Source organism: Acomys minous (genome assembly GCF_964271855.1).
Source record: "Acomys minous genome assembly, chromosome: 16".
In the NCBI taxonomy this organism is placed as follows: Eukaryota; Metazoa; Chordata; class Mammalia; order Rodentia; family Muridae; genus Acomys; species Acomys minous.
Window position 1 is genome coordinate 26,660,919 of NC_140498.1, and position 21,645 is coordinate 26,682,563.

The window sequence follows — 21,645 nt, forward strand, 5'->3', positions numbered from 1 at the left end:
AGACGTCAACTTTGAATCTCAGATTTGCTCTTTATGATGCACTCACATGCGTGCATGCATGTGTGTTTCTTCCCTTCTGGCCTTTTGCCACCATAAGGGGAAAAAAATATTGGATATACTGGGTTTTCACATTGCAGACACTTGCTGAGACTACATAAATACAGCCTCAATAGATTCTGTGATGTGCAGTTAGCTGTTCAGTAGCTTTGAAAATTAATGTCCAAGGAAGTGAGAAATGGGCCACCATACTCAAAATGTGGACTGGGAACTTGTCCTTCACTCTGCCTCTCGTTTCCTGTCCCCAAATCTGACTTTGTACAAATCATCAGTTTTCCCCAGCTCATCCATATTCTCTTTTTTTAACCCCACATCACCCCTGAGAGGAAACAGGCCCAGAAAAGCTCCATCCTCCTAGCCCTCAAGACATGCAGGAAACTGGGACGATGTCCCACTGCCAATACCCATCATGGAAAAGGCAATAAAGGGAGAGCAGCAGGGTGGATTTAGGGGCTAGTCTATTCAGTCAGCACACAAGGGTATATAAAAAGGTCACATCTGGACCAGCCCATATCGCCATATGCAACAGCACCAGAGGGGTGTAAGACTAAGGGCAGGCTCTCCTCCTCATTAAGGTCCCTGACAGATGACAGGAGGCAGGCGCTTCCTGCTCACACCCCACTGTGTAAGTCCGGAGTGGCTGTCTTCATGGCTTTTCTCTACATCAGAGGAAGCCACATTCTATGGACCAGAGAAAAGGGGGTCAGTGGCCTGACCACCTGTGGCAGCTAACCAGTGTCCTTTGCCTCTACAGCATCTCCATGATAGCAAAACGGACGAGTTAAAGTCCTAGAAGCTCCTACAGGTGCACATTACAGGCATCTATTTAAATCTCTAAAGGCAGTTTAAGTCAGATAATTGAAAAAGAGGAATATCCGTTCTCAGAGCTTTCTGCATGCATCGCAGTTTGTTTGCTTGTTTAACCTCCGAGAAATTCCTTGCAATTGTATATTTTGTGCAACTGGAGAGAGCCTTGGGCATGTTTGTGTGAGATTAAGACCTTAAATGTGGAGTGATACATACTTGTAACAGCAACACGTATGAGGCTGAGGTAAAAGGAAGATTACCATGATTTGGGGGCCAGCCTGAGCCACAAATAAGGCCATCTCTCAAGCAGTCAAAGGCTGGAGAGATGGCTCAGCTGTTAAGAGCATTTGTTGCTCTTGCAGAGTTCTCGGGTTCAATTCCCATGACCCATATGACGACTCACAACCATCTCAACTCCAGTTCCAGGGAATCCCATGCCATCTTTTGACATTCACAGGCACCAAACACACATGTAACACACTGGTCTGCACGTGGGTAAACACACACACAAAAAAAATACAATAAATCTAAAAAACACACACACAAACAAATAAACAAAACCCTTGATCTTCTCCAAAGAGTACAAATAAGAAGAGCTGAAGAACCCAACTTTAGGTTGAAGAACTTGCACATGAATTGACTTGCATGGTTCCTGCTTCCTCACCTCTTAATCAAAATACAGTGATTATCAAATCAGAAACGAGACACCTGGGACATGGCTTGTGGACTGGAAGAAAGTACTATCAGGTGTCTCCCTTCAGTTCAGCAGGCTCCGCCCTCTACCCTGTCCCACGTCACCAGCATATGACTAACTCTCTAACCCACTGTTTTCTCATGCGTCCATGGAGAGCAGTTATGCCTTTCTCAAAGACCTGCTAAAGAAGAATAAAAGAAAACAAGCAAGCCGGGTGTGGTGGCTCATGTCTATAATCCTAGCACTGGGGAGGCTGAGGTCAGAGGGTTTTGGAGTTTGGGGCCATCTTAGTTTACATAGTGAGCTCAAGGCCAGTGTGAGCTACACAGCAAGACCCAGTCAAAAAGAGAAAAGAAAGAGGAGAAGGGGAAGGGACAGGGAAATAAGTAAATGTTTGACTATCAGCAGGGGCTCAACACGTGGTGAGCAGCAGCAATAACCTGGTCCCCAAAATGAGCAATTTAAAAAAAGAGCTCCATCTCTAACAGTCACCCTGCTCCCTGATTTTGCCCCTGTCGGAGCACCATGACTCTTCTACAGCTAAGTCCTCCACATTAGAATAGGGAGACCCAGTAATGGTTCACCTCCAGTTCGCAGGTCCTCTCCTCCATAGGTACATGTACTTGAACAAAGGGCTCAATGTCCCTGCAACCTGGAGTCCAATCCTCGAAACAGAAATCAAAACGAGACTAGTTCTTCTCTCACTGGCTCATGAGAAAAGGCAAAATGAACTCACACCCAGTCTAGTACCTAAGTGTTGGGAGACAGAGAATGGAGTTCAAAACCAACCTGGAGTATATACGGGGAGACCTTGTTTCAAAAGAAAGAAAGAGAAAGGAAGGAAGGAAGGAAGGAAGGAAGGAAGGAAGGAAGGAAGGAAGGAAGAAACTAACAAGAAAACTCCTTCCTGGTTTGCCATCTTTCCTTTCTTGTAATTACCTACCAGCACCCACCTCTGAAAATAGACCTTGTAGCTTAATACCCAACATGAATATAAGGCAATACAAGAAAAGAGACGACAGATAACCAAGATCGCCCAAGCTCCCTGCCCAGGGTTTGGCAATCTGTTTGCCCTCACTCTCTACTCCCAGAGAGCCAACTACATCCCTCCCTCCTTTCCCTCCCTCTTACTCAAGTACCTCTTAGTTCCAGTATCACATAAATAGGCCATGGTGGTGCAGGCCTATAATTCCAGCACTCAGGGGGTAGCGATAGGAAAGTCAAGAGTTCAAAGTTATCTTTATGCTTTATCATGAGCTGGAGGGCGACCGGAGCTAGATCAGAGTCCATCTTTAAAAAACGAAAAGTTCCAGTTCCTATTCCTCCATAGCCTGGTTGCATTTCCCTCTCTCCAATCAAATCTCCTCCTTAACTCCTGTCACTAGATGCCACGCCTCAGACCTCACCTGATGCTTGTCCCACTGGAACTGACAGGCAGGTCTGGAAGCTGGCTATCCCTGCCGCTGTTGGAGGGCAGTGCCTAGACCCGAACCATTGTCAGGAGGAGGATATCAACAACCCACTGAAGGAATGTTGCGGGAACAAACGAACAAACGAATAAATGAACGAAAGAACGCATGAGCGAACAGAAGCCCCGAGGGTTTATCAAGGCCAAAGCGGTTTCAAGGGGGGCTGGGGGGGGGGGGACAAAGTATGTGCCATCAGATGTGACTCAGGTCCCTATCACCTGCCTAACCCTGGGATTTTTCTTCCGTTTGTAGAAGCCAGTCAAGTTGCACATCCCCCTGAACCCATGGCTTGACTCCAGGAGCCCCCGTTAGAGGTAAGCATCCCCACCCCACCTCTTAACTAAAGCGTGAACAGAAGGGAAAATAATCCCAGCGGGCACCTGGGGTGTATGAACCGGGACGTCCACACCCAGATCCCCTGCTCTGCTCCCCGCCCCATCCCTGCAAAGGGAGCGGTGCCTGAGCCTGCTGGTCTCCAAGCGGACTGGCTAGCGGCGGCGTCGGGGCTGCGCGCCTTGGCTAGACCCGCATTGCCCCCTAGTGCCGCACAGAGTCAGGGCGCCCGGGTTTCCCCGCCTGATGTCACCGCCGTGCAGTCAGCCCAGAGGCGGCTCATTGAAAGCAGACCCTCCTCGCGATCGCTGGGCGGAGAAGGCACCGCGCTCTGCAGACCCGCCGCGGGCCGGGCACAGCCAGGCACCCTCCGGCCCCGCTCCCGCTCCTCCCCGCGCTCCTGCGCCAGCCCGGCCAGGCGCGCCTGACGTGGACCATTAAACTTGGAGCTGCCGCCTCGTCCCCTCTCTCCTCCTCCCTCTGACAGGCGAGCGAGCCGCTGGGTGCAGGCAGGCGACGTGCTGCCGGGCTAGGCTGCCCGAGGGGGAAATGACTTCTCGCCAGGAGGACGCCTCTGGAAAGAAGACCACGGAGGGAGCAAAGTTTCAGGGCAGCTGAGGAGCCTTGGCCGCAGCCCTTCCGAGCCCAATCTCCTCCCTGGCTATGGAGGGCGGACTCTAAAATGAATCCCGATCTGGACACCGGCCACAACACATCAGCACCTGCCCACTGGGGAGAGTTGAAAGATGCCAACTTCACTGGCCCCAACCAGACCTCGAGCAACTCCACACTGCCCCAGCTGGACGTCACCAGGGCCATCTCTGTGGGCCTGGTGTTGGGCGCCTTCATCCTCTTTGCCATCGTGGGCAACATCCTGGTCATCCTGTCGGTGGCCTGCAACCGGCACCTGCGGACACCCACCAACTACTTCATAGTCAACCTGGCCATTGCTGACCTGCTGTTGAGTTTCACAGTCCTGCCCTTCTCTGCTACTCTGGAAGTGCTCGGCTACTGGGTGCTGGGGCGCATCTTCTGTGACATCTGGGCAGCGGTGGATGTCCTGTGTTGCACGGCCTCCATCCTGAGCCTGTGTGCCATCTCTATTGATCGCTATATCGGGGTGCGCTACTCTCTGCAGTACCCCACGCTGGTCACCCGCAGGAAGGCCATCTTGGCGCTCCTCGGTGTGTGGGTCTTGTCCACAGTCATCTCCATCGGGCCTCTCCTTGGCTGGAAAGAACCTGCGCCCAATGATGACAAGGAATGTGGGGTCACAGAAGAACCCTTCTATGCCCTCTTTTCCTCCCTGGGGTCCTTCTACATCCCACTTGCTGTCATTCTGGTCATGTACTGCCGGGTCTACATCGTGGCCAAGAGGACCACCAAGAATCTAGAGGCGGGAGTCATGAAGGAGATGTCCAACTCCAAGGAGTTGACCCTGAGGATCCACTCCAAGAACTTTCATGAGGACACCCTCAGCAGTACCAAGGCCAAGGGCCACAACCCCAGGAGTTCCATAGCTGTCAAACTTTTTAAGTTCTCCAGGGAAAAGAAAGCAGCCAAAACCTTGGGCATTGTGGTCGGAATGTTCATCTTATGTTGGCTCCCCTTCTTCATCGCTCTCCCGCTCGGTAAGTGGGGGACTGGCAGAGAGGAGATAGTAGACCTTTTCTTTTCTTGGTTTTCCTCATGATCTCACCCTAAAGTTTTGGAGTGGGCTTGGTTGTTTCTGTGCCATCCGTGTATGTTTGGATTTTGGATAATAACTGCTTGTTCTGCAACGGCTTTGCAGATTGGGGAACTGGCTAAGAACCAACTCAGGTGTTGGTGGAAAAAAAAAAAAGCTAAGGTACTAGGCACTGGAAATAGAAACACGGGAGGAGAATCTGGGCTGTGGAATGACTCACTCACTGGCCTCGGATTAATAATTAAAAAGGACACTGGGCTCCGACATCACGCCAGTGTTATTTCGGTAGTAACGAGGTATCTGAGAAGGCAGCGTCACTAACACAGCATACCAAATAGTTTGTAGTTACCGCAGACACGGCATTGGGGAAGCAGGGAGGCGGCTCCTACAGAGAGAGGCAGTGTTCATTCAATATTTGCAAGAACCACGTTTCTCAGCCTTGCAGAGGCTGCGGTTCCCCCCCCCCTCCTTTCTTGCTGGCTCTCCCCTTTCTGCATTGTAGTCCTTACCAGATCATAAGAGCGTTTTACAGCCACACAGCTTCCAAGGACCTTTAAGTTTCTAAAGCTTGGGATTTCAAAGAGAAGCGTTCTCAGTTTTCACCCCCAAAATGCTCCCAACTCTGGTGATTTATGAAATGTTCAGAATTTAATTATAGCCAACCCTCGCCTTCAGCTATAAGACGCCAAAACCAGGCAAGACAGAATTCAGTGTCTCTTGACCCATCTACAGAAATGTGTCCATCTTATTTGGCTTGGTGATCCTAGTAAGTGAATTGCTCACAAGGCTGCCTGCTTCCTGCTAGGGAGAGAAAAAACAAAAAACAAAAAAAACAAAAAACAAAAAACAAAAAAAACAAGGTCTGGCTATAAGGTAAACAGAGGAAAGTGCCGAGACATGCTGTTCACCTGGGTTTGGGAAATCCTTGTCTGGTGCATTGATCTGCTTTGATTTCTTCTCCTATCCCTGATGAGAACTGGAGGAAAATGAATGAAAGAAAGTGCTCAGGGCATAGTGTCAAGAGAGAGAGCAGCTATTGCGTACCACAGACCTCATTCACCAGTCATACCTGCAGGGTCTCAGGGGTGACCAAACCCCTCCAGCAGCTATGACCCCAAAGTCACACTGCTTCCGAGAAAGAAAAAAAAAAGGTGAATGAAAAGGGAGTAAATGGTTTCCAGGAGGTTTTTCTTTTTTCTTTTTTCTTTTTTTTAATCTAACATAGTGTCTCTGTGATCTTTTCTAAGGAAGTCTTGCAGACTAATGCCATTCAGAAATATTTTTCAACAGTATTAGGTAGAAACAACTTGAAATTCTGCCCCAGGACTGATTACATCTCACTGCAGAGGAGAATGATTCACTTTCTCAAGGTCTCGGGACCTTTGGCCATGTTGTTCGGTTAACAATGGGTGACAGCTTGCACTGCATTGGGACATCACAAAGATCATGGTTCTGTGGAGGTGTGATTTGGTCTCCTATCAGCTGTATGACCTTGAGGTGATCGTTGCTCCTATGTGAGCCTCAGCTTCTTCATCTACAAAATGGGGCTAATTAGTTTTTGCCCCAAGGAGCTAACGTTGATGTAAGGAAAGACAGTCTGGAATCTGAACTACAGCGTGTGTATTATCAAGATTAGGTATGAGTATGCTAAACCCAGCCCCACTCTATTGGAGGCAGGGGTGAGCTTCATCTGTCTCCTTTTGACAATCCAACACCTGTTACTTCCTCCCAAACCTACCCACCAACACACTGAGGCATGACCAGGGCATGTCTAGGAAGGAAAATAGCCCAGTGCGAGTCAGAAGTGATCACTGGCGCAATCCTTGACACTGAGAGTCAAGGGAAATGGAAGCTCCCAGCTGGTTGAAATGGAAAACATACACACGGGTGGTATGGGCTACAGAGTTCTGCTTTGATCTATCAGGTTAGCTTTGTGACCCTGGACTTGTTGCTGTGCCTCTCTGGGCTTTAGACCCTATGTGTGGAGAACAAGATGGTTGGATGAGATCAATGGAAATTTTATTGAGTACAATGATCACCTGATAAATTCCAGAGTAGCATACCCCCACCCCCAGGTCCACAACCTAAAGGGGCTGATTCGGTAAATCAGATGGATCCACAATCTACATGTTTAACCAGGCCCCAGGAGATTCTGAAGGGTGGATCACAACCGAGACTTTGAGAGTCATTGGCCAGAGCATCCTTCAGCCCCTTTAGAGCCCTGCATCCCTAAATGTTGCAAGTTCGGACCCTGCCCAGCAACCAAGTGATGTGAGATGGCATGGCTCTTCTCTGCATCCTATGCTTCAAGTTCCAAGCCTGCCTTCCGTGTCTTCCTTTGCTTTCTGCTTATGCTTTGCTGAGACCCTGTCCTCCTGATCTCTGAGGTCCTTAGTGTCCATTCAATAGCACCAAAAGGTCACCCACGTCCCCAGCCTGTGGTGTTCTCAGAGCTTGCTTCTCCTCTCTTGCCAATGAAAACTGATTATCCATGCCATGATCACTTGAGAATCCTCCAATGTGTTGTCCCTAAGCAGGCCCATTGAGCATCCTTCTTCCATATAAACTCAACAGGTGAGGTGAGCTATGGGTTTGTAACTGCTGCATTAAGGTAGTCAAGAACTCAATCAGAGAGTACATAACCAATGCTTGCTTTCTTCATAATTTAAGAACATCACAGCAAGATGGAGGTGTAGCTCCTCCAGGTAGAACAACATCCAATGAGAAGTAGTATGCTGGGCAATAGGAGCTTTGGAGGCGTCTGAAGAAGGTTCCAAATTCTAAATTTCCCATCAAGGACTTTTTACTCCGAAGATAAGCAGGTCTGGGCAGGTAAAAGTAACTTCCAACTCAGCTAGACTTTTAGGTGCCTGGGTGGCATGAGATTTCCATAGCTGTGTTTGTCTTCTCCATAGGAGAGAAGGTCTGGATTCCTTCTAGAAGGAGGGAAAATAGACACAGCCCTACAGGACCCTCCTCTGGGGCCCCATTTGTTTTTCTTCCTCCCTTATTTTTATTTTTGGGAGCAGGGTTGGGCCACGTGCAGAGAAGTCTCCTGCAGAGCCCTCCCCACTTGCACCACCCTGTCATCTCTCCCCACCCCTTTTCCCGTGGCCTCAGCCTAAGCTGCATCAAGGACTGGCACTCACTTACTCAGGATCAGGAATGGACTTCATCAAACAAGAACCTCTTTCTTTGACCCCTGGAAATGAACCAGGGATTGACAGCAAACCTGGACTAGACTACAATAGTATTTCTATCTCATGGACCATGTGCGATGTTCAAGAGAACTTCCAGCTGCTTGGTATGACAAGGAAGACCAGCTACCACCAGAAGGAAAAAAGCCTGGTCAGGGTCTGATGAAGTAGCAGGACTCTTGAGGGAGTGTATATTTCAATATGGGATGTGAGGAGGGCCGGTAGGAAGTGTCAGGCAGCCAACAAGCGGCTGGGCCTAGTGAGCTATTTAGAAAACACTGGAAACTTGCCTTGCTCCCAATCTTTCTTCCATCTTTTAAAATGCTGAAAGGCACCAGGAAGCCATTATTGAACTAACTGCTCTCCCTTCCAAATGAATGAAGGTCAATTTCAAAGAAACAGTTGTGCTCCATATAGTACTGAACCAAATAGCAAGCCCTCTCCGTTGACTTGGCTCCCTTCTCATTCTAACGGGGGCTGAGGAATTTCCATCCGCCATGAGCACAAGGAAGATTAAGGGTCTGGACATAGGACAGAGTCACCCCTCACAAACATGTGTGTGAATCCTCCAATTCAGCTTTTCAGATGCCTTCAAGGAAAACCATTGCTTTGAGAACTTGGTGAGAAGGAAGAATTTTTATGACAGGGAATCCTTCCTAGAAGAGGGAAATATTACTGAGGTTAAATATTTTGGGCCCTGTATTAAATATTTAACTAAAGACTTACTGTGTCCTTGGCTCTGTGCTAGGAGCTCAATTGTTGAACTAAAGCTACACTTGGTCTCTATTTACCTTACTCAGTGTATGGTTATCGAGTATATACCTTATACAGATGTTCTCCTGAGTTTCCTATGATATTATCCCCAATAACCCTCACAGAGATACCATGTGGGTATCTGCTACCTACTCATGGATGAATATACCAAAGCTCGATCCAGTTATTCTTACCCAGGGTCACACAGCCTGCCAGTGACAAGGCCAAGGACTGAGTCCAGCTCTCTCAGAACAGCCCCTACAGCCCTCTTACCCTGCACCTGGCCTTTCTGTTCACTCTTGGCCTCCTGCTATCATGGCACATCAAATACTCTTCAGGAAACTGTAAGCCATCCTGTCAGAAGATAGGAGGGGCACAGTCATTGTAAAATCCTGCCCACTCTTGAAAGGGGAAACAAAAACAACTGATGGAATGTCAAAGCAGGCCAGCTATGTTCAAACGTAAAGCTAGATTTTCTCCAAACCTACTGCGGAGTGGGTACTAAGCATCCCTAAGAACAAGGCTCTTCTCAATCAGTCAGCCAAGCTGAGGGGGAAAGTGGGGGAGGGGGAACTTGCCTTCCTCCTAGGGATGTGGGTCACATCTTTAATCAATCCCTCACTCACTGAGTAAATATGAACTTATCAAACGGACACTGTGTCCAGGAAAGTTTCCTAGAGGATCTGTGATGAGTGAAATAATTAGGGTCCATAGAACTTACTTCTAGTGGGGTAAACAGGTATTTGGAGAAAACATAAAAGGAAACACAAATGAATCCGTGATAAAGGACTAGAATTATTGAGTAGGGATCAGTATATCATGAGGTCCCTGGGAAGTAGCATGGATGCAGAAGGCTGAACAGTACTGTTTGGAGTAGCTCCTTCAGTAATGTTGGTAGGAGAGGGATACGTGCAATGGAAGATCTCCTGTGACAGGTAATGATGGTGATCCCAGAGCTTAGGATGGGGACTGGTATAGGTAACAGAGACCACGGGCATGGACAGAATCCTGGCCATGCTGAGACTTTTGGGTTGCATTATAGAATTTAGTTTAGGGTTTTTGTATTTGGGGGGTGTTGTTGTTGTTGTTGTTGTTGTTGTTGTTGTTGTTGTTGTTGTTGTTGTTTAGATGGTGGTTCTTACTGTTTTGCTTTGATCTTTGATACAGCGGGCTCAGGTAGCTCCTTCTGGCCAAAAGCTGGCTATGTAGCCAAGGGTGAGCTTGAACCCTTGATCTTTCTGGCTTCATTTTCCAAACGCTAACATATTAGACATGCACCACCAAGCCTGGTTTATGCACTGCTTGGGGTGGAACCTAGGGCTTTGTGAAGACCAGGCAGGCACCAGATGAGCTACATCTTCAAGCCTAGATTTTTGTCTTAACTGCTTTGGCGACAATGGAAAAAGCTGAAGCACACCAAAGACTCTACCTGAATGCTATCTTCAAAGTGGTGTCGGGCCAAAGAGATGGTTCCGCAATTGAGAGCTCTTGCAGAGGACCACAGTTTGCTTGCCAGCACCTACTACATGGAGTAGCTCAAAGCCACCTGTAACTCCATCCAGGTAATCTTATGTGCTCTCTCCTGGCCTCCAAGGGCACTTGCACTCATGTACTCAGACACACACATGTGCACACATACACATCATATGAATGCAAAGATTTCGGAAAAGTTCACTTTGGACAACATATAATAGACTGGATATGGGACCAGCAGGAAGTCTCAAATGTGCATGAGAGGAAACAGTGATTTAGACAGTGCAGGTGACAATGGAAGCAGCAAGAAGCACATAGATTGGAGGACTATAGGATGGGATGTCATAAGAAGGTTAGTGAGAAAAGTGTGTCCAGAGTAACCTTGATGTTGGTGGAGAACCATCTGGGTACCATTTGCTGAGGTTGGGGACATGGGGCCGGGTCAGGGCTGGCTAGGCACATGCAAGAGGATGCCTCCCAGGGTCTTCTTCACACATCCTCCAGGACCCATAAAACACCACAGTGGGCAGGACCTACTCTATGCTAGTATGATATGAGCAAAGAACATCTAACCTAAGGCCAGGAGCCCCTGTGAGCAAATCCCAGCTCCCCGTGAGAGGCAGCTGACAAGGGCAGTTTTGGGCCCAAGCCATTGGGCCCCATCACAAACCTCTTATGCCAGAATCTCTTGTGAGGTCAAGACTCTTCATCCCTTACCAAGTTTTCCTGGGGGATTTCTCATGCATCCAGCATGACCTAATCTTCTTATCCCTAAACAGCCCTGGGTCGGATACCCCATGGAAACCCAAGAAAATGTGTCCAAGTTCCCATTGTACAACCAGACATATCCTCAGTCCTACCCAAGCTTTTGGCCTAATCCATGGTGGTGGGTGTGGGGTGTTGGAGGGAGGAGGGTCTCTTTGAACTATAGAAACAGAAGGAGCACCGTGGAAGCACCCTCACCACACAGGGCATGCTGTATAGTGCTGCAATCCCGCAGGCAAGTCATGTCATCCTTGTCTCCACAGATGAGGACACCAAGTTCAGAGAGGCTCAATAACTTGCCCAAGGTCACACACGTAGTTGATGGTAGACTCCGTCAGACGCCACACTTGGTACTCAGTAAACAGCCATTGTGCTATCCCTATTGTTAGGATATTGCTTCCCCAAAATTTGTCTGAGTTCCGATGTCCAAAGTTTCCACTGGCTCATGACAAAATGTGAAAAACATTGTGTTCTTTTTTAAAATGAAATGTATTCAATCTAAATGACTGTCCTTTCAATCTGAAGACTATATCCTTTCTATTTTAAGACATCAAAATATCATTTTAGATAGAACATTGATAATGAATGGTAATAGTTGTATACAGGGTGTTTGTGTGTGTGTGTGTGTGTGTGTGTGTGTGTGTGTGTGTGTGTGTTGTAATGTCCTATTTGGTAACACTTTTTCTTAAATGGCAACCCTCTGTCAGTTGCCTCTAAAAATATCTGAAATTTGAGTTTCATAAGGTCTTGAAATCACAGATAATATATAAAGACTAATAAGGAAAAGAAATAAGGAAATGAGGGAGAAAGAAAGAAAGAAAGAAAGAAAGAAAGAAAGAAAGAAAGGCTGGAGAAACAAGCCAGCCTCAGCCTTCCAATGAAACCAAGTGGCCTGGGACAGAGGAACCAGGGAGGAGGGATGGCCTGTGAAGAAGGGTAGGCCAACTACACAGGACAGAAGCCAGTGGTGGAGGTGGCCATATCTGCTAGGGCAGAGGGTCACTAAGGGCCCTATGAAGGCTTTACTTGAGCATGTGTGAAGCTGTAAACAAAGTGGGTAGCTGGCAGCCTCTGCCTGGAAATTGCTTTCTCCCACTGCAGACCTTGTCTACAGTCACTGTACTCTCTGACCACCTTAGATGATATGCTAGTGACTACTATACATTAGACCTTGCCACTTGGTGCTGGAGGTGAGAGCCACCAACACAGCCCCTGTCCTGTTCTCTCCATAGGCTTGCAAGGTGGCCACTGAAATTATCCCTATTGCACAGTTAGGGCTGTGAACTCAGGGGAGATGGGGGAGGTTTGCTCTGGAGCAGCTGATGAATGGCTGGCCGTGAGTTCAAATCCAAGCCATCAGATGGGCTTGACATTAAAGAAACCTTGGTTGGACGTGTATGAAAAAACTAGGGAAACCTCTATTCTTAGAAGGAGGCAAGGAAGGTCAGATGGCCACTGATCACAACTTCACAACGATATAAAGAACATAAAAATAATCGGGCCGTCCCACTGGCAAGATGAACCAAATCCTCTCTTTATTGTTGACACTTTTGGAAGACTTCAAGTCTGTGGCCTATTATTGCTAATGACAAGCACATTTGATCAGATAGCTATCAAATTTTGGAAAAGAAATATTTTTTTAAAAAAACTTTTCCCCAGTGTTGTTTCTGGCTTCTTTACATTTGAGGCTGGATTCACCTCCTCCAGCCACCTCCAAATGATGCCTGCACCACAGGACACTTCTCCATCATAAGTGACCCTATGTCCATCCCTTGATGTCACAAGCTAGGCAAGCTGGCATTGTGGAAGAGAGTATTTCTAGACACTGTGTTCCGCAGCAACTGACTAGTGATGACCTAGCTATGCAGAAAGAAACGGATGTGAACTCCATACACGGAGTGGAGAAAAGTGCAATGGAACAGAATGTAGCTTAACTCCACTCACTTACAGAGATTCTAATGTCCCTTGTACCAACACCTGCAAAAGGATAGAAAGAGCAGGGGAAGGGTCACTCAGAAAAACAGAATCATGAAAATATAGAAGGGTCAGTCCCTGTTGATCTTAGTCAACAGGCCTTACTTGGGGGAAACTATGTAATGGTCTTGGGTCCCGGAGGTTTCTTCCTGAGTCTTAGGAAATCCATGAAGGAAGGAGCCTCAGGTCTGGGCAGTATGGATCAGTGGGCAAAGCACTTGTTGCATAAACATGAGGACCTGAGCTTGGATCCACAGAACCCACAGTAAACTGGACCCAGATCTATAATCCAAGGCGACAGATGAGCAGGAGTACATCTGAGCATCTGTGGGTTTCATCGGAGGCAAAGGTGACACCAAGCCTTGGTAGCAATGCTTCAAATCAAGTATCCTTCATTTAGTTCACTTGTTCCGGTTCCACAGAGGAGTGCCTGGGCCAGAGCTGGGATGCACCGTGGGCTGGCTGCTCCTAAATACTTAATGACAAAGAAAGTGAACAGAGGAAATGGATGTACAGCAGATGAAGAGAATGCTGTAAAGAGTAAAAAGCCTACAGATTACAGGAGAGAGAGAGAGAGAGAGAGAGAGAGAGAGAGAGAGAGAGAGAGAGAGAGAGAGAGGGATGTCTAGTTGTGTGTTTAGGAACTTGTAGGGCTGAAGTAACTTTTGGAGATGGGGCCCTCAGCCCATTCGTTATCTTCACCTGGCCTCTTGAAAGGCACAGCATGAGTCAGGCCAGGATGCCACAGACTCCAAGCATGGCACAGACCATGGCAGCCTGTCCTCATAAAGTAGTCAACATTTTCAGCCCCACCCACCCACAAGACATCTGAGTTCTCTTCCATCTATATTGTGCTATAAAAGTTCCACGAGTGAGCAAGTCTGGTGAAGACATTCAGAAACACAGTATTATAGCACAAGTAGACCATTCCCCCACAGAGCCCTCATTGAACTTTTATGGGGTATCTCCCCCCAAGAGTCTTGTTTCCCCAAGCTGTTTCTATTGCCTGGTGGAATGAACTGGGAGACTTGGCTTAACACACTTTGCTGCAAGGCTAGTGTTTGTGTTGGAGTTTCAGTCCCAGAAGGAGGTCAGAGTGACATCATGGCCAGGTGGGGCTCACTGTTACCTGCGAGCCTGCATCTACCCTGGGGTTCACAGCATAGATGCCAGCAAATGCAGGAAGCAATCTGGGCAAGGAGGAAGTTTTCCCATTGAACAGCAAAACTTAACATCTCTTTATATATCCAGGCTATGTGTGTTCCTCTAGCATGAGGAGAAAACAGAAGGCCCTTTCTCCAAAATTCCATTTGCACCCGGCTCTTCGGGATTTACCTGAGCATAAGTGTTCCTGAGGGTTTTCTCCTTCCATTGATCAGTTTGGCAATCATATAAATCCCCTCCTCAAAGCAAACACATAGGCAGGAAGTCAGAGCTAACCAATTATACTGAAATGCAGTTGTTGTCTTTATCATCATCATCATCATCATCATCATCATTATAATTATTATTATTTTGAAAAGCAAATTGATTGTAGAGTGGAAAAGGTGCTTCTTAGCATATTAAATAAACAAGGTCTGGCAGCCAGTCAAATGAGCAAGTGCTGTAATTTGGAAGTGGTGACAAGTGGAAACACCTCTTGATCTCTGCAGCAAATAGGACAGGGCAGTGTAGAGCTGACTTCCATTGGAGACAACCCCTGAAGAGTCCTCTGTGGCCCCTGGCCTGCATTCCTGCCCAACAAAGGTTAAACTTGTAGCCAAAAGGGTTTGGTTTGGGTTGTGTGTTTTGTTGAAATGTTTCTCTTCTCATCCAAATTCACAGACTGACTTCTCAAACCTTAGGCTAAGGACCTCTCCTTGGGATGCCACAAGAACATGGACTTCTGAGTATAAGGGTTTCTAGATTCTGGAGAAATATATACCACTACATTTAAATCCCACTACAATACATAGCTATACCTACTCTAGCTCTGTGTCTACTCTAGACGGATTGTCCCTTCCGTCTCTGTGAGCCCCTATGAGCCCTGGTTAGTTGGAACTATGGGTCATGCTCTTGTAGTGTCCTTGACCCCTCTGACTTCTACGATCCTTCCTTCCCCTCTTCCTCAAGATTCCCAGCCTCTGCCTAATGTTTCGCTGTGGGTCTGCATCTTTTCCTAACTGTTGCTGAATGAAGCCTCTCTGGTGACGATTATTCTAGGCTCCGGTCAGTGAATACAACAGAATATCATTAGGAATCATTTCATTGACTTTTCTTAAATTTTGATTCAGTCAGAAGAAAGAGAAAAATGGAAAAAATCTGCTTCTTTCAGTGCCAGCACACCCTCCCCAGCAGAGAAGTCACAAGCAAGTTACTACTGATAGTCAGCTTTTGATATGTTCCGTTTTATTAAGCAAATCAATTTAAAGGATAGGAAAATGTAAGCTGATGTTACAAATAAAAATGGTTAAATATAAGTCTATCCATCCATCATGACATGGGCATGATACCTGCACCAGAAAGGCAAGCCTTTGATTCATATGCGGTCCCGCTTTTATTTTTATTACATCTTAGTTATTTTGTGTGGTGGGAGCGCATGTGCCAGCGAGCAGAGGTTAGAGAGGACAACTACAGAAGTCAGTTCTTTCCTGCCAGCACTCTGGCCTCAGAGACTGAACGCAAGCAACCAACCTTCACAGAAGGCTCTTTACCCACTGATCCATCTTGTCTGCCAGCAATCTCACTTTCAAAAGCAATGGACTGGCCTGTGGAGATGGCTCGGTGGACGAAGTGCTTGCTGAAGAAGTGTAAGACCATGAGTTTGGAACCCTTGAACCCACATAAAAGCCAGGCTCGGTGCCTCCTGCCTGTAATCCAGTGCTTGTGCAGCAAGTGGGAAGTAAAGACAGGAGACTCATGAGGGCTAGCCTGGTGTATGCAGTGCTTATCAAGAGACCTTGTCTCAAATAAGGTGGAGAGAGAGGACCATACATGAAATTGTTTTCAAACCTACACACACACACACACACACACACACACACACACACACACACACACTCCTGAACACGTACATGCTCGAGAAACAAAAATTAAACCGTTAAGGTTGCTCACTTCTAGGGGACTCTTTAAATAGTGGGAGTAGATTGTTAACTTTTTCTAGCCTCTTATGAGTTCACATACCGCAAAAAGCAAATACTCCATTTGTAATTAAAGAACACTAACAGAATGGAAATTGGGTTTTTAAAAAAGTTATTGTTTGGACTTCCACGCTGTTTGATGAGTCCAGAAGAAAAACTATCAAAAGAAAAGGCTTCTATCCTTGGTCATTTCTTTAATCTATGTACATGCATGTGTTCACGTTGCACCTTGTTCGAGACCAGGTCCATCTTGGTCAATGCCATGTACGTGGCTAGCTGGCCCTCCAGTTTCTGCGGATGTCCTCTCTCTCCATCTCCTATCTTGCTGTAGGAGCATCATGACAGCTGCCTCAGCCACCTTGGTATGGGCACTGCGGATTTGAACCCAGATCTTCTCTCTTGAGCAGCAAACATTAGCTCATCAGTTTTTACTGTAAGTTTTACCCATATCCATCTCCCTGCTTCTCAGCCCTGAGAACACTTACAAATCCTCTCACAGATGCTTCCTAATGCTGCTACAGCCCTGTCCCCTCTTCCATTCAAACACATGTCAGATTGTTTGCTTGCTCGTTTGTTTGTTTCTCTTCTGTTCTCTTCAAAAATAAGAATTCTTCTTGCTGTTCTCAACAGCAAGAAATCATTCACGCATACATAATATCATAAATGAAAAAAGACAGGAAAATTAGATTCTCTCATAAAGCAGCTCAGCCTTATGGTCATTAATAAACAACGGAATTAATTGCTCACAGTTCTGAAGGCTGGAGAGTGCAAGGTCAAGACTGTGGCAGACTCACACCCAGCCCTCACAGACAGCATCTTCCGTAGGACACTAATCCCAGCCATAAAGTTTGGTTCCTGTGGCTTTTCTTCCTAATCGCCCCTCTCCCAGGCCAGGGCCAGGGACTTTTAACATGCAAAACAGAGCCCAGACCCCTAGACTATAGCACCAGCTATAATTCCATGTTTAGTATTTTTCTATGGGCTTTCCAGGATTGTGTGTGTGTGTATCTGTTTGTGTCTGTGTCTGTCTGCATCTGTATACATGTAACACAAGTTGGATATCCTAGGATTTTTTTTCAAAGTTCATCAAATACAGTCTTCTTGCTGTCCCAATAAACCCTCAATAATCTCTCTCTTTTTTTTTTTTGTCTTCTTAAATTTTTCCCCATCCTTTCAGTATGCCAATGAATTCTATAATAAAAGATACCATAATGTGCCTAGCCAACCCAGACCATTTAAAGAAATAGGCAATGCACACACAAGGTTACTCACTCACAAGGTACAAGTGTATAATAGTAAAAGTATGTTCCTCTCACATCCCTGGCCCTGGTCATCCCTTTTCTCATCGAACGCATCTACTCTCACCAGTTTCTGGTCTATCTTTTCAGAAAGATTCTAGGTATGTGTATAAAAATATATTTGTACATCTCTTTCAATGGAAATTGCATACTATTTCATACTTACTTTCTTTGTTGTACAATGGATGAGGAAAACCTTTCCTCTCCAGTACAAATAGAAGAGCCTTGTTCATTTTAAGGGCTGCATAGTATTCCCTTTTTTCCAAAGAGATCCTTGTGGAAGAGCATTTAGGCATCTATAAAGTTTTTATTTTTACAAAATCACATTCTTTCTTACTTCTCACATATGCTCCACGAGCTTCTACCTTGGTAAATTTTTATAATGTAAAAACCTTGAAGTGGAAATGGAAATATTCAGCAATGCAGAAAGGCAGAGGTGAGACAGGATCTCATATAGCCCAGGCTGACCTTGAACTTGTTATGTAGCTGAACTTCTAATCTTCCCACCTTTGCCTCCTGAGTGCTAAGGTTACAGACGTGTGCACCAGACCATTTTATGCAGTGCTGGGGATGGATGGAATCGCAGGCAAGCATTCTACCAACTTAGCTGCCTCTAGAGTCCCAAGAAGCTGCTTTTTTAAACTTTTAGCCTCTTGTTCCTCTGGGCTCAGGAAATTCAGATGTCAAAGTCAGAAGTCATTGTCCTCAATGAGGCTGCCTGAATCCCTCAGATCCTTCCAGCTAAGTCAAACTGGCTTCCCAGAGTCCAAGCAGGACTTCATGCCGCCCTCTTGGAATGCAGCAGCCATCTGCCAGGGGAAGCAGAAAGCCTGGAATGCGTGCATGGCACCCAAAAGCTGGAAATAAAAAGCAGCCGCCTATGGTATAAACCAGATTCAATCTTTCACTAGGCAACCAGGTCCATCATGGTCCACATCAGTGGCTCCAGGCTCCACGAGTGACGTCCCAATTTAAAAACATGAAGAAATAAAAGGAAATTCTGATGCTGGGCTGGTGCTGTGCCTCAGCTGGCGAAGTGTTTGCCTAGCCTCCCTGAAGCTCTGGATTCCGTCCCCCAGCACCAAATGAACCAAGAGTGGTAGTGCACTTCTACCATCCCAACACCGGTGAGGTGGGGGGCAGAGAAATCAGATGTTTCAGATTAGCCTCAGCCACATAAGAAGTTTGATGTCAGCCTGGTCCAGAGACCACAGAATAAAAGAAATGCTGTAGCTGCAGCTGTAGCCCCCAGCAGCAAGTGGCTATGTCAGTAAGAAAAGACTCCTCTGGCATCCAAACCCACCCCACCCCACCCCACCCCACCCCATCATAGGGGCCTGAGTGCCAGAATGCAGTGAACAGTCTATATTTAGGCAAGAGGATGACATGCACTCCACACTTTAGTTTCAGTACTCAAGCTGTCTCCTGAAGAGCTCAGCCTTACACGCTGGACCCTGACTTAAACACCTTGTCAAGGGGGCTTTTGAAGAAGTGGATGCTCTCTGGCCGGGCAAGGGTGTGATTCAATCTTGACCTTGAACTGCTGACCTGGAAAGAGAGGCAAGGTTATTTTCAGACTGTCCTAAATCTAGAGCTGTTGGAACCGGCCGCTACAGTGACCAGGAAGAGGTAAACTTTGACACACTTCCACAAGGCCAGGACTTCAAGGGGAACTGTGCTGAGGCACGACCTCAGCCAATGGAGACTCAGAACCAGGCTGGGAAGCCCTTCCTGTCATTGTCACTATTGCTGCCCAGACACGACACTTTTTATCTTGGTGAAGCGGGCAGCGCCCCCTCCTCAGAGACAGCCTCGAATGTTCTCCAGGGTCCCTGGCTGCTTAGGGATGGTTGCCTAAAATAGTAGAAGAAATTGATTTGCTAAAGTCAAACAAATCCAAGTCTTTAGCCCTAGCTGCACCCATCTCACTGAGCCTTACTTAGTAATCTATTAATGGGGACTGAATTGCCCCCTTATCAGAGTGTAGTGAAATGTATACAGGAAGCATTCGGCCAGGCCACAAACACTAGGAAGCGGTCCACAAGCAGCAACTATTAACCCATGAAGACTCTGGTTCAGCCTCGGCCTACGAAATATTGTACCAACCTATTCATATTGTCATGATCACCATAAATTCTAAGAAAGAAATACATCTTTGAAACAGCAACAACAACAACAAAGTGGTGGCGTTTCAATCCTATAACCCCAGCAGTAGAGGTTCAGCAGGTAACGGCACCAAGTTCAACCCCCAGGACCTATATGGTAGGAAGAGAAGAGCTACTACTGCAAGTTGCCCTCTGATCGCCACATGCATGTACACGCACTCACACACACACACACACACACACACACACACACACACACTCAAAGAATTAATAATTTCCAAAACAAATCAAAACCCATAGTGCCATAAATTAATTTAATCTGTCCGAGAAACTTCACACTTACTATCTAAATGGTATCAGCCAGGTGATTATTCTTGTCAAAGGACAGCAGACATCCAGCACCATTTCTTCCAAATGTCCAAGGTCGATCTATTTGGTAAATCAAAGTATAAACCTCTCCTAAAAACATCAAACTGTAGGCTAATAGACTAGCTAGAAGCTTTTCCTCAGAGCCTGACTGCTTCTAACTCTGTACAAAAGGAACTGTACCATCACTTTCAGCCTCAGAACTGGCTCACTTAAACCACAAATATTCCTCCAACCCGAATGAGCCCAGGGTCTGGCATAGTGATACGTAAATAAATAAGGCGCCTTCATTAAGTCAACTTCTTGGCTGCTGCTCACCAAGGCCTGGCTTCCAGCGGCTCAGGAAGCCAGAGCAGTGAGGTAGGTAATAGGGAGAAGGGAAGAAGCAAGAACGTAGCTCTTGACTCACCCCAGACTTAGGAAGACCCAGATTATTCTATCTGTGGCTATCCCAGAGCGATCTCCTCTGAGATTCAATAGCATCACCAGTAATTTCTTTGAGCAGTAGTGACTGAGGCTGCTCCAAAGCAACAGAGTCAAAACTACAGCTGCAGCCAAGGATATCTGGGTCCCTTGCCTCCAGTCTGCTTGGGCAGTGTCAAGTTCAAGACCCAACTGTGGATGAAGGTTAGACCATGCTCCCTGAATCAGTTCCTGTTCACAGCAATCCAACACAGTTCAGACACTGTCACAGCAATCCAACACAGTTCAGACACTGATGGACCACATTCTCGATGTTACAGTTGACACAGACACCTTTACTTTCACAGCAAGAACATTAAGTTCTTCCATGAGGTGAGAAAGCCGTTGTTTAGCATTTAAACGATGCTCCCAGGGCCATCCCTACAGAAAATGACTTGGAAGCAGAGGCTGTATCGGACCAGATGATACTGGATTCTGCTCTCTTAGGAATAACAGCCCTCTGTCTAGTAATAATGAATAGTACAAAAAGTTAGCAACCTAGTTAGGGTTCTTATTACAATGATAAAACCAAAACCAACTCCTGGATGAAAGGATTTATTCGGCTTACACTTCGGTATCATAGTCCACCATTAAAGTCAGGACCTGAACTCAAATAAGGTAAGAACCTGGAGACAGGAACCAATGCAGAAGTCAAAGACAGGTGTTGCTTACTGGTTTGCTCTTCATGGTTTTCTCAGCCTCTTTTCTTATAGAACCCAGGACCGTAGTGGTACTACCCACAATGGGCTAGGCTCTCGCTCATCAATCACTAACTACAAAAATTCTCTACAAGTTCACCTACAGCCCAGTTTTATGGAGGCATTTTCTCAATTGAGGCTCCTTCCTCTCTGATGACTCTAGCTTGTATCCAATTGACATAAAATTAGCTAGCACAGTGTGACATCTCATTGGGTAATGGCACCTACGATCAACTTTGATGACCTGAGTTCAGTCCTCATGACCCACACAGTAGAAGGAGAGAACTGATTCTTGCAAGTTGCCCTCTAACTTCTACGTATATGTTATGGCATACTCATGTGTACAAGTGCATGCATGCACATACAGAGAGAGACAGAGACAGAGACA

The 21,645-nt window shown here is 46.5% G+C and overlaps 1 protein-coding gene across 1 annotated transcript in view; it reads left to right on the forward strand.

Annotated features, from left to right (window-relative positions):
* ADRA1B (adrenoceptor alpha 1B) overlaps positions 1 to 21,645 on the forward strand; it is a 112,494-nt gene that overhangs the window by 50,728 nt on the left and 40,121 nt on the right. Inside the window, exons 2-3 of the mRNA XM_084764167.1 lie at positions 3,280 to 3,341; positions 3,848 to 4,991. Of these exons, the coding sequence (XP_084620293.1) occupies positions 4,043 to 4,991 (949 nt within the window). The 5' untranslated portion in view covers positions 3,280 to 3,341; positions 3,848 to 4,042. The remainder of the gene's footprint in view (positions 1 to 3,279; positions 3,342 to 3,847; positions 4,992 to 21,645) is intronic.